Source organism: Cavia porcellus, unplaced genomic scaffold, assembly GCF_034190915.1.
Source record: "Cavia porcellus strain 051 isolate PalLab524CR breed Dunkin Hartley unplaced genomic scaffold, mCavPor4.1 scaffold_16, whole genome shotgun sequence".
In the NCBI taxonomy this organism is placed as follows: domain Eukaryota; kingdom Metazoa; phylum Chordata; class Mammalia; order Rodentia; family Caviidae; genus Cavia; species Cavia porcellus.
The window spans coordinates 51,619,565-51,631,930 of NW_026947499.1; the positions used below are offsets into that span (position 1 = coordinate 51,619,565).

The 12,366-nt window shown below is 43.8% G+C and overlaps 1 protein-coding gene across 2 annotated transcripts in view; it reads left to right on the plus strand.

Moving 5' to 3' along the window:
• Positions 1-6,334: 6,334 nt before the first annotated feature.
• The window catches only part of Prkcb (protein kinase C beta), a 310,851-nt gene continuing 304,819 nt past the window's right edge, over positions 6,335-12,366 (plus strand). For both annotated transcript variants that reach the window (XM_063226675.1, XM_063226676.1), the window contains exons 1-2: positions 6,335-6,715; positions 7,699-7,730. In XM_063226675.1, the coding sequence (XP_063082745.1) occupies positions 6,543-6,715; positions 7,699-7,730 (205 nt within the window). In that variant the 5' untranslated portion in view covers positions 6,335-6,542. The remainder of the gene's footprint in view (positions 6,716-7,698; positions 7,731-12,366) is intronic.

Here is a 12,366-nt window from a genome sequence, read left to right on the forward strand (position 1 = left end):
AGGAGCTCTTTCCGGAGGATATAGCAGGCAGTTGGGTTGTATCCCTCATAGCATTCAGTGGTCTGTTCCACTGCTGCTGTTCCATTCCCCCAGAATGCATCTGGAGTTTCCTGCTTTCACTTTTTCTCTTTAGATTTGATTTCCCTTTCTTATGAGCTATGAGCCAGAGCTGGAGAGAAAGTGTTGGTTGCTCCTTTCCTATTCTGCTCTGTCTCTTCAATTTCTCTATAGGTTTTAATTTTCCTTCCAGATCCTTCCTGTTTTCTGGAGATCTATCCCCTCTCACAATTGTTGCTTTCTGGTGTCTGGATTTCAAATCTCAGTGAGATTGAGCTGTTGCTTACCACTCCACCATTTTCCTGGAACCAGAATAATTTTAGTGAGTTTTTCATCGTACAAGTTTTCATTTCAATTACTGTACTTTTCAGCTCTAGGATTTGTTTTGCTTTAGGTTTTCTGACTCTTTATTGATATTTCCATTTTGTTGATTTTATCCACATCTTTGTGTTCTTGAACATCTTTAAGACTACTGTTTTAAAATCACTGGGATCACTATCTGGTCATTTCTTGGAACAGTTTCTCTTAGTTTATTTTTTTCTGTTTAAATGGGCTGTACTTTGTTGTTGTTTTGTTTTTGTGCACCTGGGGATTGAACCTAGGATCTTGCATATTCTAAGCAAGTCTTTTACCACTAGGTTTCATCCTCTGCCCTGTTGTAACCATTTAACAGTTTACCCAAGTGTCACTCAAGAAGTTCATTTGTTTATGTACTGATTATCTGGAATGTTGCTTGGACAAGTGTCATTTCAACCAGTTGATTCTTGTTTACATAAAATATATGCATTCATTTGTTTATTTGTTTTGTATTGACCTATTTTTGCATACTTTCTTGTATTTCCCTTTGATGTTTATTTCTAGTAAAATTTAACAATAAATTCCGCTTATTTTCTTTTACTAATGCATGTTTGTTTTATTTGTGAAAAATAGCCTATAATTTTGTGCTACAACCTATAAAAACTCTTATGAAGACTACCTTAGATATTCTTTTACAATACAAAACAGACACATTTGGGACACTGAAACTGATTAGGAAAGAAATGTCTATCAAAGATTTATAAAAGGAAGAGCTGAAAAAGAGACAAATGTTAGCATATCAGAGAATAAAGACAAAAAATAATGCCTCCCTATTGTCAGTTATTCATAATACAGAAAGGATAGAACTTGAAAGAAGAAATAAAAAAATCAATAGTGGTTGTTATGATTGATACATTATGTCAACTTGAAAAGTTTAGAAATTTAAGGGATTCAACAGGGAGCCAGGGTCTTTGCTTTGTAAACATTCTCAGCCTGTGCAAGAGGAGGGTGTGGAAATGGTGTGAGTGCTACACCCATCATGGGGGAGTGGTAACCTGTTTATAATGCAAAGGAGAAGTTTGTTCTTCCCTCCTTTTGCTGTTGACCTTGAAAATTGCTACTATTTCAAGTTTTTGTTTCCTCGTGTCATAGGGAAACCGTGACCTTTTATTAATTCAGCAAATATTTATTATGCTTCAGTGAAATAAACTGGACTCTTACGTGCATGGTTTCCCTAGTGTGAGAACTGGAAATGTAAATTAAGGCCAAAATGTACAATATATATTGTGAAATAGGAAGAAATTATTCAAAAAGAAAGAAGAACTAGGGTGGGGGAATAATGAAAGGAACAAAAGAAAAAGGGAAAAAATTTTTAAAAAGGGTAAAATGGAAACCAAACTTTGTAAATGGGGAGAGGAAGATGAGTTGAAGGGAGAAGAGGATATTGGGAAAAATAGAGAAATCAAAATATATCACATACAGGTACAAATTCCTTATGACGATTATGATCATAATATATATTTAAAATGTACCAGTAAGTCTAATCATATTTTAAAAACCCAGATATTTATTGAGCTCCTTTTTGTGTCCCCAAATTCTTCAATACTGTGTCTCTTCTTGAATATGGGTGTCTGATCAGTAGGGAATATCAGGGATGATGCTGAGCCACTACCTAGTCATATTTGAAGAAATGTTCATTCTCTACTTCCTTTGGGGAACTGAGTCTTAGAATCTACTCATTATGCTACGAGGAAGCCTAAGCAGCCAGTGGAGCAACTCTCATGAAGAGGAAACACCACTGCTGTCCAAAGTCCAAGATGAGCTCTCAGCAGACCTCAACTTATTAGCCAAGTGAGTGAGAATCTTGAAAGTAAATATTTTAGCCTGCCATCAAGCCACCACTGCTGAGGCCACATGGGATAGAGATGATCTTTTAATGATATATCTATTTTAATTTACTTCATGTATCTTTTAGAATAGATGTGCAAAAAAATAATGCAAGCCACATACATAATTTTACATATTGTAGTAGTTACTTTACAAAAATAAATTAATAAAACCATACAGGTGAAGTTAATTTGAGAGAAATTCAATTTATTTTATTAAATCACAAATGTTGCATTTCAACATGCAACAAAGATAAAAATTATTTGAGATGTTTTTATATTTTTTTTTCATACTGCATGCTTGAAATATAGGATGATGACTTTTGTACTCATAAATCCTAACACATATGTTTTAATTATAATCAGTGCAGACTAGCTAGATTTCAAGGGTTTATTAGCTCTTTGTGGATAATGACTACTACACTGGAAAGTGTAGGCTTAGAATGATAGGGTCAGACTGCACTATTTTACAGAGGAGGAAAATTAGGTAAAAAGAGAGGAAGCAACTTGCTCTGAATTATGCACTGCAATTGTTTGAAATGACCTCCCTCCCCATATGCCCATGTCCTAACTCCTGGGACCTTTGTTATTTTATTTGTAAAACAAACAAACAAACAAACAAAAAAAGAGAAAGTCTTTGCAGATGTAACCAAATTAAGGATCTTGAGATGAAGAGATTATCTCAGATTATCTAGTCAAGCCCTACATCCAATGACCAATGTTCTTATAAAACATAGGAAAATCTAGGCAGAAGAGGAGGAGATTCACACAGAGAAGACGATGTAGATAAAGATCAGAGAGACATGACTACAAGTCAAGGAAGAAATGCTGACAGCCACTAGAAGGTGGAAAAGACAAGGAAGGGGTGGGTCTTTATTAAAGCCTCTGGAGGGAGAAAGGTCCCAATGACACGTGGAAATTCAGAGATTCTACCTGCCAGAACTCAGGCAATATATTTTGCTTTTTTTAGTTACTCAGTCTTGTAATAATTTTGTGGGGCTTTTTTTGGGGGCAGCCACAGGAAATAAATATATACATCAAGTGTGAAATCTGGACTGAAAAGACCTTGCACTACATTTCCAGCTAAAGCAACCTGCTTCATCACTGTCTCTGAGGTTTTTCAAGTGGCCAGCATTCATTTCTTTGTGAACAGAATGGACCAGGTGGGGACTCTGGAAACTTGATGGGCCCATGTCAACATACAGGAAACTGCTGCCCTGAAGCTTCATGTGGCACCACGTTACATGGTCTTCATCTCTCACCTCATCTGCTCAAATGGCTGCTCTCTCTGCTTCTCTTTTTTTTTCTTTCATAACCTACTTCCCATGTTGTAGACAACCTAATTCTAAAATACAGGTACACACTGGGACAATTCTCTGTTCCCAACCTCCAATGATTTCTATTCAAAAGAATGAAAGGCAAACTCCTGGTCACATTTACAAATGTGGACTCTGCTACCTCCTTTACCTTGTGTTATATCTATTCCAACCAGAAGCCTCCTTGCTGTTTCTCCATCTTGAAGAGGTTTTTTTTTTTTTTTTTTTTTTTTTTTTTTTTTTTTTTTGGTACCAGGGATCAAACTCACCACCTCATGCTTTCAAGGCAGGTGCTTACACTGCTGAGCTAAACCCCGGCCCAAGGCATGTTTTTTAAATTTGCTGTTTTCTTTCTGAAATACTCTACCTGGTGGCCTTTCCCTTCACTTTATTCAGGTCTTTGAGCAGATGTCGCTAATGATAAAAGTTTTTCTCAGACATTCTTTTTTGCAGTACTTTAATATTCTTTACAGAATAAATCTCCATACCACCTAGTATAGGTTTATTGGACAGTTAGGTTGTTGTTCATCATCCTCTCCTGTAAATTCCATGAGAAAAGGGACTCTTGTCTGGTTTACTTAATGGGTTTATTTTATTTATAGCAGGTGTGCAATAAATATTTGTTCAGTGAATGAATGAATACACAAATGAGTGAGTTCAGGAATGCAAGTTTCACTGGGTCCTACTTTTTGTTTTTCCCTAGAGAAGTTAGAATTTGGATATTTAGGTAAAGTTCTTATAACAGGTGAACTAAAAAAAAGAAATCACTGGACTGGCTAAAAACTGGCATCTGAGAGTCACAACTACAACGTTCCAATGTACAGGAATGTGGGTCAGATGGAAACCTGGATCTTGATCCTCAGATAGCTCAGACCCTGCAGGAACTGCATAGATTTTTGCAGTTCTCAGCCCTTGAAAACCTAAGTCCAATAGCCCTGAGGTACTGTTTGTTGTTACAGACCTAAGTCACCCAGGGCACTTCGTTCAAAAGGCAGGATGTGGGCTGTGAACTTCCAGCTCATGGGTTCAAAGGAAATGTATTTCAGCAGCAACGTCTCTTGGGATGTTTCCCCAAGCCTCCCTGGGAGGTGGTGGGCCTCTTAAAGGACTAATAATAGACAGGCACATCCAGTTTCCCAAAACATGTGTATCTTAAAAGTAAATGCTATTTTTTCTTTGTTACCTTTGAATTACTATGTAGGAGAAGGACATTCTATTATTGTAGCCATGGATCTCCACATGCTACCTAATAATGATTTACCACTCAGTAGCTTCCAAGCAAAAATAGTCATAGTGGGACCCAAGCTCTACCACTACTCAGGTTCACCCCTTTGTTATCTTTGTGCTTTGTAGTTGGGGCTGACCAATGACTGCTCATTCCACAATACTGAATATCTTAATCACTCAGAGCCTCCCTATCCCTATCCGTAGAGAAACTTAACCAAATCTATGCAAGTTGTTGTGACTAAAGACAGCACAAGTACCCACTTAACAAACACTTGATGTTGATTGCTTTTGAACATCCACTGGGCAAGGGTCAGGGTAAAGTGTCATTGCTATTTAAATCTTCATTCACGAGTTCACCCACTCAGTCACCCAATATTTATTCGGCTCTTCCTTAGGAGATACCAGGCACCGAACTTGACACATTGGGATATGAGGGTCAGCAGCTCCTTGCTATCATACTAAGTGAAGAAGTTAAGGAGTTCATTGTCCAGCGCAGTGCTTCATTTCTGAGTTCAGGGCATGATGGAGGGCTGTAGATACAGTGCATGGATGGACCTTAGCACCGAGTTACACAATTAGACAATTATTATCACTTAGTCACCTTCCCACCCTTCAGATTGCATCAAGGAGAGTATCCCTGTTGGATATTCATGAGTCTTGAACATATCTCTGCAACATTTGCTAATATCTCTTACCAAATACAAGAAGGCTTCAGTCTCAGATGTTCTGGTCAGATGACAGTACCTGGAGACACTGTAATATAAAAGATGCTTCTTGCTGTTCAAACTCAGATCAACCCACATAGTGCAAAAATAGAACCACCGTTTGCGAAGGCGAGTTGGAAGTGAATGAAATTTTTGGAAAATACTGATTATTAAAATTTTCCCTCTCCGTATAAGCCTTACTTTATAGTTGCGGAAATTAGGTCTTTGTGGAGGGCATGAACAGAAGGTAGAGAGTTCTCTTCTGAGTGTTCAAGCAAACAACGCCAAGAATCTTCTGTATGGTGGACTTGGACACATATGAAATAAAGACTGCGCCTCCCCTACCTCTGCAGAATGTGTGCATGTATGTGTAAGTGTGTGGAGCCACAGGCCTTTCCGGATGAGTGACAGCAAGAGCCCATCCCTTCAAGACACGCATGCAGAATGACCAATGGGGTGGATGGGGAGTGTGTGGATGGGTACCAGTCTCCGCAGAGGCCAGGGTGCAATCCACTGCGCCCAACCCTTTCAACCTCAACCTTTAATCCTCGTAGGTCCTTTCGCTCTGGAAACACCTAGGGAGTGGTGAGGGGGAGGATCCGAGGTGCTCATTTCCTTAAAGCAAGCCGGGCGGGCGGAGGACGGGGTGTGGGGGCAAGCTCGGGTCTGCAGAACGCAGGCTGCGCTGTCCTCGCGCCGCAGCGCTGCGGCTGAGCACACTCCGCTGGGAGGCCCACAGCCACGGGGGTGCGAATATGTAAAGCAGCTGGCGGCTTGGGCGGAGCCTGGGCGCGATGCAAATGAGGAAGGCGTGGCCTTTCCGCGGCTCCGCCTCCCTCCCCCGCAGCTGGGGCCAGCGGTGCCAAGCGCAGCTGGACCCGCGGCCGCAGCTGGGCGAGTGACAGCCGGGCTCAGCGCAGAGCCGGCGCAGGGGAAGCGCCCGCGGGCCCGGGCGGCGGCAGCGACCGGCTCCTCCCGCGCCTTCCGGGCCGGCAGCCGGCGGTCCCGCGGCCCCGGGGCCCGCACCTCTCGGGCTCCCGCTCCCCGCGCGCAAGATGGCTGACCCGGCTGCGGGGCCGCCGCCGAGCGAGGGCGAGGAGAGCACCGTGCGCTTCGCCCGCAAAGGCGCCCTCCGGCAAAAGAACGTGCACGAGGTGAAGAACCACAAATTCACCGCCCGCTTCTTCAAGCAGCCCACCTTCTGCAGCCACTGCACCGACTTCATCTGGTGAGAGCGCGCGCCCCGGCACGCAGGGCACCTTCCCGGGGCCCCGAGGGCTGCGCGCGCGGGGACCCCCAGCCTCGCCCCTCCTTCCCTGCTCGCAGATCCACCCCGCCTCCCCGGCGCCCCGGAGGGCAGTCCCGCAGGTGCCCTGTCCTCCTGGCCCCAGACGGCCGGCTGCGGGGCGCCCCTGCCCTCTCTCGCTCCTTGTGGCTTCCGGAGCGCCCAGGGGCAGCGACGCGGGTGCCTCTGCTCCACCTGGCTCGGAGTTCAGGGGTCCGTCCCTTCTCCGCCGGCAGCGCCTCGGGTGCCCTCTGGCCCGGAGTTCCCTATCTCTCTGCCTTCTTCCGGGCGGGAGGCGCCCTCATCCCCACCTTTGCTTTCCGGGGGCAGCGCCCCTGGGTGTCCTTTCTCTATCTCCTTGCGGGCGTGGGGCATCCTTTCCTCCTATGTCTCTGGGTTAGCGCCCTGTGTTACATCTTACTGCGCCTCCGAGGGCCTGAGTTCCCCTTCCCGCTCCTGAGTCCTCCTCACGTCACTGCGGGACCCCTTCTTCCTCTTGACCCTCCAGGGGTAGAGTGTCCTTTATCCCTTCCCAGTCTCCCCAAGGGACACCGCCGCGGAGGGGGTTGTCACTACTTACCTTTATGTCCCCCCCCCTCCCCGCCCGAGGATACTTGGGGCACCTCCATGGGCAGATCCCCAGTCTGCCTTCCGCCCCCACCCGACGGAAATGCTCCTCCCTATCCCGCCGCCTGGTGGTCGCAGTTTCCTTTCTCCTGCCTGGGTGACTCGCGGTGGGGGTTACCGCTGAGCTCCACCAACCCGCTCCTCCCCCTGCACCCCCAAAGCGGAAGACTCTTGGGCACCCGCCTGCAGCTAAGAGATTGCACCTGGGAAAGAGGGCCCATGGAAGGGGGGTGACTTTGTGGGGGAGTTGGCTAGTGGCTGGGCCCCTCAGACTGACTCGCCTCTTTCTGTTCTTTCAGGGGCTTTGGCAAGCAGGGTTTCCAGTGTCAAGGTACGTCTGGGGCTCTGGGATTCTGCTGTTTGTGAGCAGAGAGAGTGAAAAAGACTTTATAGAAGTGACCAAGTTAGACAGAAGGGAGGAATCCTGTCTGTCTCAGTGACCTCCCAGGCGTCCAGGAATTCATCCTCAAAGGGTCCTTTTAAGGATTGTGTGTTTATGCTCCTTCCAGGAAGTGCTGGTGAAGCCCAGGAACCCTGAATGTCACAGAGGTGCAGCAGAGGTTCATCCCTTCTAACTTCTTGGCACTGGAAGAGTTATCAGGGAAGAGTTACCAGGGCTCTCCTGAACCCCTCCTGGCATGGTTATTGCTGCTTTTTGAGGAGGTGTCTTCAAAGACCCTTTCTGGGCGGACCCTTTCTCCCTAATTCTTGCTGCTTCCTGTGCCCTGTACCCTTCCTCCATCAGAGTGAGGTTTTTACCTCTTTCCCTGCTTTACTGAGAGGTCCCAGCAGGTGGTTGCTTCCCCTGCAGATGGTGCATCCCCCAGAAAAGCAACTGTGGTCTCCCCTGGGCCTCCTCCCTCTCTACAGAAGTGGTTCCAGATGGGGTGCTTCTCAGATCCTGGTTTAAACTGCCCTTTCTGTCTTCTGGGTAGATATAAGAACTCCAAGTGACTGATTACCTGTGTGTCTTTAACTCTCACCAGGGATCCTCAGTGTGACATTTAGTAGGTCTAAAGTGGCTTCAGCTGTCTCTGTTGATTTTTTAAATTTATATTTTTAATGTTTTAGACAAGGTTTTGCTATGTTGCCTAGACTGAACTTGAACTCCTGGTTCAAGAGATCCTCCTGCCTCAGTCTTCTAGTTACTAGTGCTACAGGCAAGAACCAACATGCCTGACTCAGGGGCTAATGTCTAAAAATGGGTGGCAAATTGATTCTCCAAAGCTTAACATTTGCAGACTTGTTTAACCCCTAGAATGTCGTAAGCGTATTGTGAGTTTAATGTTAACATTTTAGAACTGAGAGATTTTATATACATCTCTGAATTTGCAACTTCAGCTGATGAAAAAGGGCTCTACTTTCACATTAGAGCAGTTGCTTGGAACCAACAGGACATCTGTTTTCATAGACAGGACACACATTCACTATATTGTCTCCATCCTTCACTCTGACCTGCTTCACCTGTATCTGTCCCATGCAGGCATTTAGATTTGCAACCTCTAGCTTGGAAAGTGTGTGTGTGTGTGTGTGTGTGTTCCTCCCATTTTTAGCCCAGGTGCAGTTGTGTTTGGTGAGAATTATGTCTTGGGGACAAATGGACCGACCACCTTGACAAGCTGGGTTTATATTAGAAGAAGAAAGCATTTGAGCCCTGAGGAGTCTGAACTGTGAATTAACACTTACTGATACTTTTGTTGTTGTGATGCCCTCTGGCCCGGAGTTCCCTATCTCCAGGGAAAAGTAAGGAGATCCCCCAGGAAAAGAGGCTAAGTGGAGCCAGCCTTGAGAATTGTGTGAGTGGTGGCCCACAGGATGTCACCCCTCAGGCTCTTGTCTGAGATCTGGGTCAGGGTGGTTTTAGTTAAAGAGCCTTCTACACCTTTCCAGCATCTCTTGTCAAGACCTGGAGCCTCAATTGCATGCATCACACCAGGAGACCTGTCTCCAGATCCTTTTTAAAGTGGCAACATTTTAGGCCCTGGTGGAAACAGCATAGATCATTTTCTAGAACTTTGACCTCTCAAAATCAATGGCATCTTGGTGCCAGAATGTATAATTTCTTCTCTGAGGTTGTCTTTCAATTCCATGAGTCTGTTTCTATGTTTGTCTCTTGCTGAGGTCAAAAATGATTTTTAAACATTTTTGCTTCTAACCTCTGTGCCACACCCTCTACTATTACTGATGGCTTTGAAAACCACGTTGAAATATGCCAGGGATAACACAATTGAAGCAAGAGTTCCTTTTATTCAAAACCTGGAAATGATTGTAATTTTCTGATATAATGAGAAAACATTGAAATACGTACACATTAGAGATATGAGTGCCCCCCCCCCGTGTATATGTGTGTTTTAAAAATAACCTTTCTTTCTCTCCACCTTTGGAAAAGCATAGCGTAATGGACATGTTTACAAACTACTAGGTACATCACTGTGGGTTTGAATCCTCACTTTGAGGCTTCCTACTTATATTTCTTAGCATTTCTGTATCTCAGCTCCTTATCTATAAAATGGGGCCAATAATAGTATACCTTAAAGTTGCAGAGCAGCTCTAAGTCATTGGAATATCTAAGATCCTTGGATCAGAGCTTGGCATAGTTACCCTATGCCACTCAGAAAATTTAGGGTCTTGTGATTGTCCCCAAACTACTCCATCGTGGGGCAGCTGTGTATGAGAAGACAGGCCATGCAGAATTGCTTTGCTATGGAGATGGCTGCAGGTGGGAGTAAAAATCCAATTGTGAACATCTGGTCATCTTATATCTTTGCTTGGACTGTATATATCATTTGTATTAGAGCAAGGGGGAGAAGAAAAGTCCTTGGAATTGAGATGCTTAGGATGTAGAGCATCAGGAGGGAGGGAAGTCTATCCCTGGAACTCAGCATGCCCAGGACTAATTTTGGAATCTTGGGGCTTCTTATTATATGATCATTTTTTTTTTTGCACCAAGTATTTCTTCTTAAAGTGAAGCTATTTGACATAGGATTAGCACTGTTACAGAAAATGCGAAAGGCTGTATTCTCTTACGTAAGTCAGCATCCCAGAGCTCAGTTTCTTTTGCTCTTCTCAGATTTCTGCCCTACTATCCTTAGGGAGAGATAATTAACTCGTGGTCCAAGAAGGATACTGGACTCTTTAGACATCACATCCTTCTTTCAGTCAGCAGGAATCAGAAGCAAAGCAAAGCAAAACAAAGGACACATGCTCAGCATCACTTAAGGAAATTGTCTTTAGATACTTCAGCCTGCATCCTGTTAGCTAGAGCTTAAGCATGGAGCAACACCTTGCTGCAGGAGATCATGTAGGGAAATGTTAATTTCAGGTAGCCGACCGCTCCCACCAAGAGCTGGTGGAGGGGTGTTTCCACTTCAAAAGAGAAGCAAGCAGCGAGAGGCACAACCCGTGTTTCTTTACCCGTGTGTGTAGAATGATCCTAAGGCAAGGGAGTTCGCTGAGAGCTGCCCTTGTGCGTCACTACACTGCCATGGAAATCGGGGATCCTGGTGTGGCTTGGGAGAAGGAGGATGGAAAGTCCATAAACCACTGGAAATTATGGATTTTTCTGTGCTCAGGGGAGCTTAAGAATAGATTTTCTTTTCTTTGTGCTGCTTGAGGACAATACTCTAGGTTGACTGCCACATAATTTCTCCCTTTTTGTTTCTACTTTGATTTTAATAAAACTGCTTTCTGTGAGGTAGTTTCAAATGCCTCTGGTGACAGAGAGCTGAAGCTGTGGATCCTTTTTGTGAAATCACCTAAATTCTGGATAGAAACAGAACGCCTTATTCAAGCAAGGGAGTCCTGTCTTTCTGACATTCATTGGAGGAGCCATTTTTGTTCTAACTATAATTGAGGCAGATCTTTGAATGGAGTTCACTTATTGCTCTAAGAGGACTTTGCAGTTAGGCAGGGGAAACAAAAGGTTTTTTTTTTAAAGTCATTTCAGCATAAACAGACATTAAAATACAGAGATTCATGATTCATAGCATGGAAACTGGGGATGGTAATACACGACTGTAATCCCAAGCACTCTGGAAACTGAGGCAGGAGGATCTCAAGTTTGAACCCAACCTGGGCAACTCAGCCATTTAGATCTTGTTTTAAGATAAAAAATTAAAAAAGGACTAGTGTTGTAACTTAGTGAGAAAACCCTTGATTCAATCCATACTATTGCAAAAAAAGAAAAAAAATCATAGTGTGGGATTGGAGTCGGGAAGGATGGGGCTCTAATCTCTGATCTGCCACATACTCACTGAGTATCCTTGGGAGAATCATCATCCTGTTGTAGCCTTAGTCTCCACATCTGTAAAATGGTGATCCATGCATCTACTTTACAGAGTTATGGTGCAGAGTAATCAGGTAGTGTGAGAAAAATATCTACAGTGTGTGTCAAGTAATGAGACAATCAAGTCAAAGTGGGACAGAGTTAATTCTGGAACTCATTAAATGACTATGTCTGTTTCATGTCCTTAGATGGGTTTTCTTAGTTATGTTTCTGCTTAAGCATTGGGTAACACCAGTGAGTACATGGTTTAGTGTCTGGACTCAGCGAGCTAGGCTTGGTTAACATCATTTTTCTTTGTGAGAAAAATCTGAACTTGCCATAGACTCTAAAAAAACCCCAGGGCACTAATTTTCTGACTATGAAGAGCATAAATCAGCCTTTCTCTTTTCCTGTGTAAATTCAAAAACATGTTTTTTAACCTTCTGAGTGAAATTATTAAAAAAAAAAACAACACAAAGTATCACGCACAAAAAATCTTTTTAAAATTATTTTCAACAATACCAATCTGATAGGTTTATTTTACTGTGTTGTTAACACATTCAGATTAAATATATGCCATAAAAAGTGAATCAGTATTGGGAGTATAGCTCAGTGGCAGAACACTAGGCTAGCATGCACAAGGCCGGGGGTTCAATCTCTAGCACAACAAAAACAAGAAAGAAAAAGAACAAGAAAAAAGACA